Source organism: Trichosurus vulpecula, chromosome 4 (assembly GCF_011100635.1).
Source record: "Trichosurus vulpecula isolate mTriVul1 chromosome 4, mTriVul1.pri, whole genome shotgun sequence".
In the NCBI taxonomy this organism is placed as follows: domain Eukaryota; kingdom Metazoa; phylum Chordata; class Mammalia; order Diprotodontia; family Phalangeridae; genus Trichosurus; species Trichosurus vulpecula.
The window spans coordinates 269,565,413-269,580,592 of record NC_050576.1 but is presented as its reverse complement, the minus strand read 5'-3'; the positions used below and the strand labels follow the sequence as shown (position 1 = coordinate 269,580,592).

The 15,180-nt window shown below is 34.9% G+C and overlaps 1 protein-coding gene across 17 annotated transcripts in view; it reads right to left on the bottom strand.

Moving 5' to 3' along the window:
• Positions 1-15,180, bottom strand: part of TRIP12 (thyroid hormone receptor interactor 12) — a 173,116-nt gene that overhangs the window by 34,342 nt on the left and 123,594 nt on the right. For 10 of the 17 annotated variants that reach the window (XM_036754351.1, XM_036754354.1, XM_036754355.1 and 7 more), the window contains 9 exons: positions 14,981-15,049; positions 14,721-14,886; positions 9,986-10,103; positions 9,138-9,294; positions 8,057-8,210; positions 6,027-6,255; positions 5,217-5,335; positions 3,589-3,796; positions 156-256 (listed from right to left, as the gene is read on the bottom strand). In XM_036754351.1, coding sequence (XP_036610246.1) covers positions 156-256; positions 3,589-3,796; positions 5,217-5,335; positions 6,027-6,255; positions 8,057-8,210; positions 9,138-9,294; positions 9,986-10,103; positions 14,721-14,886; positions 14,981-15,049 — 1,321 coding nt within the window. Of the gene's footprint in view, positions 1-155; positions 257-3,588; positions 3,797-5,216; positions 5,336-6,026; positions 6,256-8,056; positions 8,211-9,134; positions 9,295-9,985; positions 10,104-14,720; positions 14,887-14,980; positions 15,050-15,180 lie in introns of all 17 variants that reach the window. The other 7 variants (XM_036754349.1, XM_036754341.1, XM_036754345.1 and 4 more) reach the window with 1 other exon arrangement.

Sequence of the window (15,180 nt, the reverse complement as noted above, 5' to 3'; positions counted from 1 at the left end):
ACAAATCTTAAAAACTGACACACAGGATGTAAGGATGTAAGTAAATAAGAGTTCAGGTAAAGCTAAAACATCAACAATCATCATTACAATTTAAAATACAGGGCATCTATAACACACATAAGGACTGTGACTTTCAGACATCAAGAAGCCATTACCTTGATTGTCTACTTTGTCATCATCCCTCGGGGGAGAGTACTTTGGCCTTCTTGGCCCACGTTTTGGCAGTCGTTTTCTCTTTAGGACATCACTTAGTCGACTATCAAATGATCCGGAAAAAAAAAGAGAGAGAGAAACAGAGACAGAGAGAGACAGGAGGTGACTGTTGAGAAGTTAGCAATTTTAACCCCATGGAATAGCTATGTGTAATTTGCTGCACTCTATTTGGGGAAAAAAAAAAGTCATGGCTTTTATTCCTCTTTTAATTAATGTAAAAGTCAATCTCATGAATTATACAATTATACACATCTAGCATAGTGAAGATTAAATTTACACAATCTAAATCACTTAGCACTTTTACTTAGTACTGAACTTTGAGCAGATGAGTAGAATATGTATGTGCAGCAATCTTAAAAATGTACACAATGAAAAAATGTAAAGAATTTTAAAGTAATATGAAAAGAAGTTTTCTTTCTTGAACATTTAGCTTAATAGTTTTGAAAACTACAAGGATAAAACCATTCTAGTGAATATCAAACCTAAGGAATTAACTAAGATGTAAATTACCAGACTAGACATTCCAAACCAACCTAATTCATTTTGGGGAATTGTTCTTTGACTTTGGTTATTATATAGCTATCAGGGTAACAGAGAAAGGATCTGAATCCAGATCATTTGACTACAAACACAGAGGTCTTTCTACTACCACACTGCTATTAAGCTCTATTAGTAGGGATTTTTAAGAATAACTAAAAGGAGAGCAAAACCTGAATTTAAACGAGTAAATTTTCAATAAATGCCATAAAAATACTAATTGGATACTAATTTCTTGAGAGGGAAAATTTTTTTAAATTTTCCTTTGTAACAGGTTTGCATTTTGGAATACACAAATGATTATGCTATACTAATGCATAGGGAAGAAAATTACAAATTGATTTGGATTATAATAACTTAAATTCATTAATTTAAAATAAAGTAAAAGAAAATTAGCTCTCATCTGCAATAACCAGTGGACTATTTATATCTTTTAAACAGTAAGCTTAAAACTGAGGGGAGAAAAGGTGATCATATTTTTTTTTTAATTTCAACACTCAGTTGTTTTCCTATTTCCTCAGTGGGCCTCAAGTGATATAAACATGACATAGTTACTATTCAACAATGAAGCAAAATAAATCTTGTATTAAGAGTTGTTTGTTTTTTAAAACAATTCTGATTATTATGATGAGGCTTTGGGGGGGAGGGTGAATAGGGTAGTACTAGTACTGATTTCAGTCATTAAATTCTCAAACACCATAAACAAAGATTCAAGCAAGTTTCCCAATGAGAAGCAGGTGGGAATGGTTTTTTCTGCTTTGTTATAGTCAAAGTCCCTGTTTTCACTTTTTAAAAAAATCATCAACTTGATAAGAACAAAAAAGGTAATCAAATCAACAAAATGGTGGGCAAAATATTAAATGAAATCCTTACCATATAATAAGCTACAACGAAGTGAATTAAACAAAGAAAATGCTTTTGTTGAATCTAAAGCTGTGATACTTCAGAAGGTGTCTCTCATCATAATTATATTCAACCATATCTATAAATGAACTCTGTTGATTTCACTTTTATGTCTGTCTATGGTCTCTTTATATCATACTCCAGGAATTTATTTTCTAACAGTTGGTTGGTTACCTTTTTTCCTACTACAAACAGCAGCTACTGATATTTTTATAGGGACAAGCTCTTTTTTTTCCCTTCACATTTTATGTTTCTTAGAAATGGAATTACTCAATGAACAGGTACTACCAATACTTGCTTGACTACTTTTCAAAGTCCAAAAAAAGGTTTGTTCCTCTTGAGGCTGCCTATTCTTCTACAACCTTGCAATATTCAATTTTTAATACTTAAAAAAATTTTATTGCCATTTTAGTGGAATAAAACTAGATCTTAGGATGCTCTTGTTTTTGCTTTACTGTGATAAAGGAATTAGTACATCTCTTCCTAGAATTAAACAATAGTTTATTATCTCCTCCTTCACCACATGTGTTCATGTCCTCTCAGCTCCCCAAAAATTCTGGGTGTCACTTTCACTTGATATATTTAAGGAGAACACTTTGCTCCTAATATTACATTCTCTTAAATTTAGAGATTTTTCTTTTATTATGCAAAATCTCTTTATCGTTATAAAAATCAAACCACTGATTTTGCTTCCAAGGATTCCTAGTTTCATTGATAAAAACATCCTTCTGCACCAAGGTTGAGACAATATGTTATTCTTCTTCTAGATTTAAAAAAATCCAGTCATCTCCAACAGGTTTGAAATATGACTCCAAATCCAGCTCCTTTTTTAAATATAGATTAGGGTTTTTTTTTAATCCAGCTATTTTTTACTGAGTAGTGACTTAAGTGGGAGTTTAACAAATACCTTTTATAGACACTCGATTCAATTTCTAGGCCTGAAATTTTGTTCCACTGACTTATTTCTTCATTCCTTTCAGCACCAGACAAATTTTTATTATCACTGCTCTTTGAAGCATTCTTTAAATCTCTCATGATTTCCTTGTAATTTTAAGTTTTTTGTCAAGTTCTTTGATTTGGCTCTGTGATTCTAAGTACTGCGAAGCCTTGCTTAACTTTTCTGAATGTCATTTATATATGAGGACATTAATTATGATTTCTTGGGCTTTATTTCTTTTTCCATTTGTTGCTTCAGGCACACTTTTATATATATAGTGGTAGCTGGTTGTTCTATAATATTGCTAAACTGTGTTGACGCTTTGCTCATTTCTAAATTTAGACTGGTGTCAGCCATCTTTCTTTTCCTTGATCTTTACATCCATGGTTGTTTTTTTTTTTTTCCTTTTTTGGAGAGACAGGTGAGGTTAAGTGAGTCGCTCAGGTTCTTCTGACTCCAGGGCCGGTGCTCTATCCACTGTGCCACCTAGCTGCTCTGCATCCATGTTTTTTTGAGTCTGATAATCTAAATAATTCTCCCCTATGCCCTCTTCTCACTTTCATGCTATTATTAATAGCAGGTGACATTTTTGCAAACTATTTTATATAGAGAACAGCCACAAAACTGCCCTAAGACTTCTGGGACACCTTGAATTCTATCTAATATTCACAGCAACTGTATGAGATAAGAACCACAGGCTCCAAGAGCGCAAGTGTGATGTGGGATTCTAAGTCGAGTCTCAACTCTAAAGCTGGGAAAAAGTTCTTTTTTCTCAAATTCCTACAAGATGATAGTGTGATTTCTTACTACCTATGCATCTTAACAAAATTTGACACAACAAAATGTGCAGTTTATTTTGCCTATATCTACCATGTATAACTGTTATAGATTGACATCACACATTCATTCCAAGGCTTAAAAGAAGATTCTTCTCCATCAGAGCTAAGCAAATGACAAATTAAGAGTGGAAAGAAAAGATATGGAAAAGATTATTTTACCCCTGTGGACTCAGGTCTAAAGAATCATCTCTGCTGTGCTGTAAGCTGGGTGAGCCCAAGTCTGCAGTTGCGTTGCTGGCAGCAGTGGCTGTCCCAGTGCTGATTGTGGTGCTAGAACCCAAGGTCCCCGATCCATTAGTGCACGCCTTTGGTGGACTTGTTAGCAAAGCCTCAGACTCTGCTAAATTTTTTACTTGATGCATCACACCTTAACAGATAGAGAGCACAGGTAAATCGGGTTTTCCAAAAATAATAAATAAAACAGCATGTACATATCTGATTCATGAAAATCTAGGAAGACAGTTCCCAATTTCATGTCAATAAAAGAAAAGCCAAGTAGAGTGAGGCAAAATAAATAATACAGAGGCATGTTATCAGAGAGGGGAAAATCCTATATCTACTCTTATCTTGCTGTGTAGCATTACTAGTCAGGAAACTTGACTTCTTAATTTTTCTTTACAACAAAACGTGGCAACTGGGACTAAATTATCTAAAGGTCTCTTATGGCTCATGATTTAAAAACTCATGCCAAGCACCAAAAGACCAGTGTCAAGTTGCTGGAGAAAATTAAGCTTGGCAGTACTCTTAATATTATGGGAAAATTAAGGCCCAAATTATAATCATAAATTCATACGTTGTAAATTTAGAATTGAGTAAAAATAACTAGAAATAAAGAAACCTAAAAGAGGTTGTCATTGACTGCAAACTAAATGGGCCAGTAGGCAAAAAAAGTTAACCTGATTTGGGGATATATCCAAATGACTCACAAAAGCCTGAAAAATAATCCTTCTATATTATGTTTTGTATCAATAGCAATGTGAAACTGACTTCCAGGAATGAAATTAGATGAATTTCTGTGAAAAACCTGTCTAAAGTCCAATAAAAAGGCTAAAAAAGTTTTAGGTGGTTCAATGAGATGATTTCTCTCCTATCATCAATGCATAAGACGAAGAGTATGATGAACAGTGTCTTATTTACTCCCAGAAAAGGGAAATAGGCTTAAACAAAAACAGAAGAAATGTGCTGTGTAAATAAAATCCTGGAAGGTTAGAGTTGGAAAGAATATTAGAGATCCTCTAGTCCCACAGCTTTAAGAATAAGAACAAACTATCTCCCATGGATGGCTTAGAACTTTTAACTGTCTAAAAGTAGGAGAGCTGCACTGAAGGCAATGTGTTCTAGTATATTAACTATTTCTCAACTAAAACAAAGACTTACACTTCTTTATTATGACTATACTCTACTGTTCGTATGCTTCCTCCACAAATTTATTAATTACTTCTCTAGCTTTCCAGACATTTAAAAACTAAGATGGTTGTTTCCTGTTGGTTCAGAAAATGCCACCTACCCACTGTTAATAAAGAATGAATACAAAATGAACGAGCTAGACTTATGACCTCTTAAAAGTACCTTTCCAGTTCTAAATCTAGGATCCCTAGTCCCATCTTTAGAAAAAGTAAACAATGGATGTAAGATTACCTAGTCAAACCCTATTATTTTACTCTTTATGAATGTGGAGTGAAGTAGACATTTTTTGTTCTTCATGCTAAAATTATTATTCACTAACAAATATGCCAAAGGCTAAAAACTAGTTTGTTCTAGGAAGCAGAAATTAAATATAACATTACCTTCTCTTCTGAAGTAAACACTAAAAATATCAGGCAATTTCTGCATTAAGATTTCAGCCATTTGAAGTGCCCCAACTACTATCTTCAGGTCTTGACTTGATAGCATGGAAGCAATGTGACTAACAACAAAAGTACATAAAAAGGTATAAGCATACAATTTCACTCAAGCGCAACTATTTCAACTAAACAAAGATCATAAAAATTAAATTATATGAAAGGTTAACCATTTTGGTAGATTCAGTATAATTTTAAGAAAGATAAATATACATATGTGCATAAACACATAAACATTCATAGTTGTTAGAGTATCAAATAATGTACACATGTATATGTAAAATACAATAAGAAGTACATCTAAAAACAACCACCAAAACCCCCCAAGGAGTAAGATACCTTGACTTTTCTCAGCTTAACTGTCTGTTTCCATTTGCCTAGTGAATCCTGAGTCACATTCAGGACCAAATTAGGATATTGGCAGATATCCAGATTTTGTCCTTCAGTCATTTTCAGTCACGTCTGACTCTTTGTGATCGTTTTTGGGGTTTTCTTGGCAAAGACACCAGAGTGGTTTGCTATTTCCTTCTCTAGCTCATTTTACATTATGAGAAACTGAGGCAAACAGGGTTAAGTGACTTGCCCTGGGTTACAAAGCTAGTAAGTATCCGAGGCCAGATTTGAACTCACAAAGATGAGTCTTTCTGATTCCAAGCCCAGTGCTCTATCCACTGTGCCACCTAGCTGTGCAAGTATTTAATTATCTGTGGCTAAATAATATACAGGTGTAGGAAAGAAGACAGAAAACATACATACCTTGAAACAGCATGATTTTTCAGCACATCCTTCAGAAGCTCGGCATCCGCAAAATAAATTATCCTAAGAATTGCTCTAAGGCACTTATGTCTGACTGCAGGTCCTGCTGAAGAACTATACACTTCATAAAGAACACCAAACAATGTCTTAATGAAAGACTTAGCCAGTTCTGGGTCCTCTTTCATTAGCTGTGCTCGAGCATCATCCTTCTTTAACTCGGAATATCCACCTGTAAAAGAAAATGCAGATGTTTTACACAACCTAAAGGATACAGAAATCATTAAAGAGTTCAAGCCAGGACCTAATTAGATAATCAATTTCTACTGAAACTATTTTTCAATGTGAAAAAAAAAAAAGGTTTTGGTCTAAACCTACGAATTCATTAGCAATTCCTGGCAAGGAAACAACCCCTACACGAATGTAGGTCAACTGTCCCACAATTCACTCCTGTTGAGCTATTTGGGAAAAAGAAGTGTTAAGTGACTTGCCCAGAGTCACAAACCAGGGTGTGCATGGAAGGAGGGATGTAAAAGCAAGTTGTTCTGAATCTGAGTCCAGGTCTTTGTCTGTTACACCACAGTGTTTTTTATAAAACATATGAGCTAGAATAGGCTCGTCAGAAAAGAATTCCCCTTGAGAAACCACCTGTGAAGGCTGTCCTATTCAAGTCATATCTGCCAACAGGCAAGAATATGCCACAAGAGGTGGTAATACTTGGAATTATTGGCATACTTGGAAAAACGGGAAAAAAAAAAAGGTGAGAATACTGTGGTTTGTTTGGAAACAGAACACAAAAGAAAAAGAGTTAATTCAAGAGGAGGGTAGGATAGAATCAACCGCTGCTATCTACAAGCAGAGTAAAAAGAGAATTATTTGGGGTATTATACAGAAAAAGAACTGCCTAAAGGGAAGCAAACACTCTCCACAATAACCAAAAAGATGCCTTAGAGCAGATGTAGCTACAAATCAGGAGAAGAAGGGAACCTCTTAATGAAGTCTTATAAGCTTTTCTATTCCCCCCCCAAAAAACAAAACAACAAAAAAAAAACCCAAAACCTCACAACTTGGGGGAAATTTGGAGGATTCAAGGTAAGTTTCAGCAATAGAAGAGGATAGAGGAAGGGTACTTAATCCTAAGAGGATCACTATTACATAGGTGAATTCTATGGAGTTCTTCTCAGGATTATGTTTTTAAATAACTTAAACAAATGCTAAATTTCAGTTAAAGGCTAGAGAAAATAAAAATGTAATTATCTTTTCATTCAAGTTCATAGACAACTCCCCCACCCACCCACCCCCAGTCTATTCATGGACTCCTTTGGGACTTTGTTGACCCCAGGTTAAGAATTCTTGCTGCAGAGACTGGTTCTGGGAAGAAGCATGAGGAGTGGGGAGGATAAATGTCCAAATTAGAAAAAGAGTTAAAAGATTTTTTAATCATTTAACATAGGAGAAAAATATACAGGTACAAAACAGACATGGCCACTGCATGGATGACAATTCAATAATATCTACATTCCTTTACAATGTAATTTTTAAGGTTAAGTACAAAATTTTAAAAAAAATTACCATGCACACAGCAGAAAATGAGGGGATTCAACATAAAGCAATAAATTTCCATTTCAAGAAATAAATAAATATTACGCATGCTTTCAAAGCTGTACAGCTTTTCTTTGTTTCCTGGTAGGTTTTCTTTTGTTCTCTGCTGCGCACTTTTTACTTCCCACCCCACCCCCCCGCCCAAAGAAGGCTACAATTAAGTGCAGATGTATTTATGCTTGTGTGTGTGATGTGTGTGTGTGTGTGTGTGTGTGTATGTATGCATGCGTACACACATATACTATACACGTACACAGATATCTATAACCATACATAAATACACAAACATATACACTCATACATATATATCTAAGACTGTACCATGCTTATTTGTACTTGTCATCCTTTTCTTTGACAGTAGATAGGATCTTCTTTCATAAGTCCAATATAATATAATATTTAATGTTATTTTTAATTCAAAGGGTACTTACTAGTGTTAGTATTGGCTAGTGGGTTAGGTTTTCTCTGAATAGCACGTGCAGTTCCGGTGTCCTCATTGATTTGCTGCATAGAATTAAAATCAATAGTATAAACTCGCCCTAAGGTGGACAAACTTATCTCATCCTCACCGACCTGATGAGCTGCCTAAAAGCAAAAAAAGGAAACATCTTAAATATAAACATCAATCAAGTAAATAAATCAGAAACTTAAAATACGCTGGATGTCTTAATTTAACTAGCTCTACCCTATTTTTACTTGAAAAAAATCTAAGTATTATGAACAAAAGAAAAAAGGGAACATTAACTCCTTGGACATGCATTCTTGTAAGAGAGAGTAGGCAACCCAAGAAAACAAAGACAAACTTATGATTTGGGAAATGACATGCTATGGGAGAGAACTTTTAATAAGGAGGATATAACAAAAATAAGGAAGGCTAAGTAAAGCAAGGATTACTCCTCAGTGGTGTAATACTCAATCTAGGCAAAGAAAAGGATCATCTTTCCAGTTTCTTCCCAGATGCTCAGACTAAGAGAACTTATCTACAAAGACCTTAGTTTTTAATGCACAAATATAAAAAGCCAATTTTTAGAAATCTGCTTGATAGCACTGAATTCTGAAGTTGAAGGACTCTCTTTTTACAAATGAGGAAAACGAAGTTCTGAAAAGATGAAATGTCCAAGCTTCCCTGTACCTTTATAAAAATGCTTTAAAGCTTAGGGAACATGAAGAATTTTACAAAATTTTAACAAGTACAAATCCAGAGGACACACCACATATTCAAAAATATGGCACTTTTATCTAAGCTGTTACAAAAGATTAGGTTTTTTTCAAGTAAAGGGGAGAAAGGCACATAATTAACTCCTTCAACTTTTAAACCTACTAGAGTTAAGAGATGCCTGAGGGTAAATGCTTAGTAAGTTCAAAGAGAACAGAATGCTTTATCTCCAGAAATCATCTCATAAGGGCAGAATCTCACAAATGACAATAGGATAATGTTTGATATCCATATCTGAGTTATACACAGGAGACAAGGAAACAATACACCAATTTAAAATATACTGAAACTACTACCTCAATTATCCGGCTATCAATCCTGTTGTAGGGATGCCAAAGACCCCTGTCATCTCGCCACTGCCATATTGCACCATCAGTGTTTTGTGCATTTCCCTTTTTTAGCATGGTATCAACAGCAAAAATCCCTTCTTTTGGTAAACATGGCATCAATTCACTGAAAAGAACATATCAATATTTTGAAAACTTCCTGCATTATGAATTCTTGTTTAAAGTGGAGTATATTAAAAAGAATCTGTAATTTCAATTTTTAAAAAAGCATTTATTAAGTACTGACTGTGCACCAGTCACTGTTAGATATTGGGAATATGCTCTCAAGGAGCTTACATTCAGTTAGGAGAAACAACATGTACACAAACTAAGCAGATAAAATACACACACACACACAATGTAAATATGAGGTAAATCTGGCAGGAAGGTGCTAGCTTCTGGGGAGGGGAAAATAAAGAAATATCTCATGTATTAGGTTGTAATTAAACTGATTGCTGAAGGTAGCTAAGGAAACTAAGAGGTAAATATGAACACAGAAGTTATTCCAAAGCATGGGGGGGGGGGGGGAGGGGCGTGGAGGAGATGGGTACTCTGATGTGCAAGGCATGGCAAGTTGGACAGTCTGGCTAATCTGGAGAGTGGATGAAGAGACAGAAATTGTATAGCAAGTCTGAAAATGGAGGCTGGAGACTACGCTGCAATTCTCAATACAAGAGTCTGTATTCAATCCTAGTAACAGGAAGCCTTCTTGACCTTAGGAGGTCTTTGAACACTGCTTAAGTTCTATAGCATATAAATTGGAAATGGGAAAGAAGTTCTTGAAGAACATGTATTGGATTTATTATCTACCAACTTACCAAATGAGAGATGTCAGCTCATAAAGTTCTTGAGGACTTCGTGGAACAAGATCAATTTGTTCCTGGCAACTGCCATTTGAGGCCCCACACAGAAGGAAGTGAAGTGTTTCTGCAATATCTTTAAAAGTACAATTGAGTTACTATACAAATTAAAAAGCAAGTTACTAAACTTCTTGACTAGGACAACTTCTCCAGAAGATTATAGAGAATTTAATGAACTACAAATCAAAAAGTTTTGTATAATAATTTTCACTACATTTACGGAATAGGCATGGGCTGTGAGAAAAATATACACTTCAAATAAATCTGAAACAGCATGCTAATGACCATTTTTCTTCAAAAATTATTACAGCAACAAAGCATTAATTTCTTGACTATCCATGGGGTGGGGAGGATGTGGGAGGAATGTTAACAGGTTTAAAAATTTTTTTTGAATAAAATTTAAAAATGAAACAAGCATCAAGATGTAGAAAACAAATGCCAAAAATTTCATGGAGAATTATCTGTTCATTTTGTACTCCTTCCTTTCACTGGCATGACGATATTTCTCCAAATTTTGAAAAGGAAAATGCAGTAAGGTGAGGTGGAGTCAGCTTTCGGAGTCAGCAATATCTAAGTGTAAGTCCTGCATCTGACACATACTAGCTGTGAGGCCTTAGGAAAACCAGGTAAGATATAAGTTACAGACAAACTAGATTTGTATCAGTGGATAGACTCTTCACACCAAGAGTTTTCAACACTGATAAAATCACAAGTCCAGACCAAAAAATAATCAACTATTGGGATTACTAGCCATAACCGATGAACTGCCTCATCAAGCCCCAAGGATAAGAATGCAAAGCATGTTTTTTAAGCACTTTAGGTAACAACTTGTTTACCAGTCCCCATCAATTTCTGCATGCATGGTTGATGGAAGTGAATCAGTCAATCAACAACGTGGTAGGTCCTAAGTACTATGCACTAAGTGCTTTGGAGATGCTTCCATTCTATCGGGGTAGATAACATGCCAACAGCCACACACACAAAATACACAGTAAACGGGAGGTTTCACAGGGAAAGTACTAAGAGAAGAGAAAACACAGATGCAAAGGCTTTCTGGAGAAGGTGGGACTTGAGCAAAGAAGGAAGCCAGGTCAGCTAGGAGATATGGGCCATACCAAAGCAGAGAGGTGGAAGATGGGAGGGTCATAGCAGAGGAAACTAAAGTAGACCAGTGGCACTGAATGACAGAGTTCAGGGAGAGAAACTGTTTACTTTAATAATATAAGAAGACAGAAAAGGGAGGAAGGAATCAGGTTGTGAAGGACTTTGAAGGATGAACAGTAAATTTTATATTTAACCCTGTTAAGTAATTAGGAACAACTAGAATTTGCTGAGTAGGAAGGATGAGACCTGAGCTTTATAATGCAGGATGGACTGGGGCAGAGAGATTTCATAAGCAAAGGCAAAACTTAAGTGTATATGGAAAGGAGCTATTTTTGACAACTTCCCTAGCAATGCTACACCTGAGATTTGACAGTCTACAAGTCAACAAACATTTCTACCACCAAGAGGCAGGCACTGCTAAGTGCTGGGGATACAAAAAAAAAAAAAAAAGAAAAAAAAAGCAAAACAATAAAAAGCAATATCCAACTTCCCATCCCTAAGTAATCCCCATCCTCAAGGAGCTCATAGTGTAATGGGGGAGACATAATGTAAACACAACCATAGAAAAAGACATCAGAGTAAACTGGAAACAATCTTAGAGAAAAAAGAAGCAAACATCGTACGGCAGCACTCACATTAAAACTACTGAGGTGGTTTAGGGTTTATTTTTTTTAATAAGCTTGACTATTACTGCTTATCTGTCTGACATTAGATGGGGGAGGAGGGCAGGAGGATCATTTACGCCAACAACTGCTACATCAATTTGATGAAGTTTCTTTTCACCTACATACAGGGTGCCGAAAAAAATTGATTGTAAACCAAACTATCTTCAATAAATCCATCCAGATATGTATCAAAACGTATTTTTATAATTTTTATTTGTAAGCCACCTCACAAAATTTCACTCTATTTCAAGGCCAAGTATACCACTATGAAATGCTAAAAAGAAAAAGCTCAAATGGTGATAGAGGGGGGCGCTAGACTTAATGACAACAAGAGAAATCCTTTCGAGTTCTAAATCTTTCATCCCAAAATATGTCCTATTGGATCAAATTGGGGTCATTTTGAAGGGGCATTACGGTAGGTCTCCTTTATCACACTGAACTTGAAAGTTTCTCTAACTCTTCAGAATTACAGATGCACTGAACATGAATGTGTTATTACCTGCTTTTTAACATAAATTTAAGCATTATTACAAAATAAATGAAATACCAATACAACCCCAACACAAAGCATTCTTTAATAACACAGCTATTCCTTTGTCTCAATCGAAGGTTCAGTGGTACCTTAGTTACAATGAGTTAGAAAACTAAATAATCTGGTACAACAAAAGTTCAGGACAATCATTTGTCCACTGTCAGTCACATTACATAGTAAAAAAGTAAAGACTGAGCTCTTCCTTGCCAATTTCAGACGTTACCTCTCTCTTCCCTCAAGAAAACTAGGCCAGGCTACTAGAAATATCCTACAAAATGACATGCAAAATGAAGAGTATAAAGAAAAAAGTAAAACATCTTAAGTCCTATCCTGTACCACAGTAAGATCTTTGCCAGTTCTAAACATGTACTCTTAATGTTCCTGCCTTGTCCAGCAAATTGTGCTACTCTATTACCTATACTATCAACTCTTACCCAAAATATGATAAAAAAAATTTTTTTCTCAAACTGGATTTGTTTTCAGTCTCTCTAATTATAAATCTCTCCCTATCAACGAGTTCCTTCCCTACTGCCCACAAACATGCCCAAGTCTTTGTCATCACCTCTTGAGCTAATCTTTATCTTTCTACCCATTTTTGTCAAACCAGACCCCTTTCAGAGAAAACCTCATTTATAAAAGTCCATCTTCAATACAAACAAGTACTACTCAAAATTAAGAAATCTATGGTTTACAACAACATACAAAAGGGAGAGAGAATAACAATTGTTACAGCAACTAGAGAAAGTAATATTGTTGAATTGTAAAGGAATTTCAGATCAGCTTCAAGCTTTGGATGTATTAACGTAGAACGACTAAGCAGAGACAGAAGAACGATTTATGGAGCACAATTCAAATAGAATAACCTGAGGATAAAGTACAAAGACTTAGAACCAAGTACTAACATCATCTGAAGAATCATTTGGTTGGGTATTCATGCTAATAAAACACACACATATACACCCTTTCCAATACATTTTTAGAATTAATTTTTGTTTAAATATAATCTGTTTGTGGTGCAAGACCCATTCTATAAGATCCTATTTTTTAAACTTTTGGCTATCAGGTCCAAATGAAACGAACTATTTACAACAATAATGAGGAATAAACATATTTGACCCACACAACAACCCTATAAAGGTTATGACATGACAAGTCAATTTCATGTTTAGTAAGTCCTGTACAATAATATGTATTTTATGGATACTATTTTAAGGGCTCGCTTTCTACATTAAGTCATTTATATATATATATATATATATATATATATATATATATATATATATATATATATATATATATATATACATACATATATATATACACATACATATACACATACATACACACACACACACACACATATATATATATATGAAAACAATTTAAATCTTATAATACAGGGGAGGACAAATAGTAAATCCATCATGTTTCATACTTCTATCACCCCAATTATGTTTCATAAGAATTGCCTTACTTGTGCCCCTAAGTAAAAAGAGAATTCCAGTTCTGTAATTCTCTGAATACCAAAGCTTTAATTCCTATGAAGTCAAATGTATTTAACTTAAATACTTCAACAATCTGTCACCTTGTCGATAGAAATATTCCTATATAATAGGCCACAGACTCTCCAGGAAAGCAAAGAGAAACACATTAATCGATTATCTGGTCTTCAGCAGCAACCTGTATTATTACTGAATTTCTTCCACTCAAATGTCCAGACATGTGATGAGTATTTTCTATCATATAATGACCATAGTTTGCTAAACTTAAAATTAGCATTAATACTAAAATTTAAGTACATATTCTCTGTCTGTCTCACACACACAGGTATCCTTCAATAACAGATTCCAAAAGGATGCCACAAATTCTCATTCTCCCTTTCAACTGAAGCAATAAAACAGAAGTTACTCCAAGCAAGGGCACTTTCAAATCAATATTCTACTTAAAACCATAAAGTCCATTAAATCTACAAGCTTTGTACTATCCTGCATCATGACTATAAAATTATCACCTCTCTTTTTTTTCTAGTCCCTGTGAATGAGACCTATTTGTTCTCTTGTTTCATTAAATTCCTACATAGAGGACTATAAGGATGAGCATGTACCAAGAGATGGAAAGGATCTTCAGTCATCTAGGCCACAGCTTCCATTCTCACAGAGGCACAGAAAAGGGAAGCAATTCGCTCAAAGCCACACAAATAATAAATGGTAAAGCTGAGCTGCTCTGTACACAGGGTCTATCACACATGTCCTGCAAAAGACTGGTGTTTGAACTCTGACTGCCAGCCCTCTTCTAGTAATCATTACGTTCATGACCCATTTTTTAAATACATAACTGATAAGATATTCTAATTTTTAAAGCATAAAGGTAGAAAACAGACACTGGCACTTACTTTGCTTCATAAGTTGAACTGCTAGAGTTGGACAGTTAGAACACATCAAGGAAAACATGCGGACCACCATAATAAACATCCCAGAGCTTAGAATTGGTGGAGTGACGACCAACAGTTGCTGAATATTGGTGAGCAAATCCTTAGAGGCAACCTGCTGAAGCAAATTCTTACCAAGAAAAAAAAAAAGTGTTTTTTAAAATATCCAATGGCAACCTTATTTTCAGTTTTCATTAAAGTTACACATTAGATAAAATACTCACCTCCTCATGCTGGAAATTGTCCACTAGTCGTGCAAAACAAAGACAAGTGCTTTCTACTGATTTCTTGTCCTGTATTTTTTAAAAATAGCAATTTGAAATGTTAGTCAATAATAGGAAATAATGGGTTTCTCTATCACTACCCCTTTCCACCCTCCATCTCCCCCCAGGGTCTTTCTGTCAATATTTATTCAGGAAACACA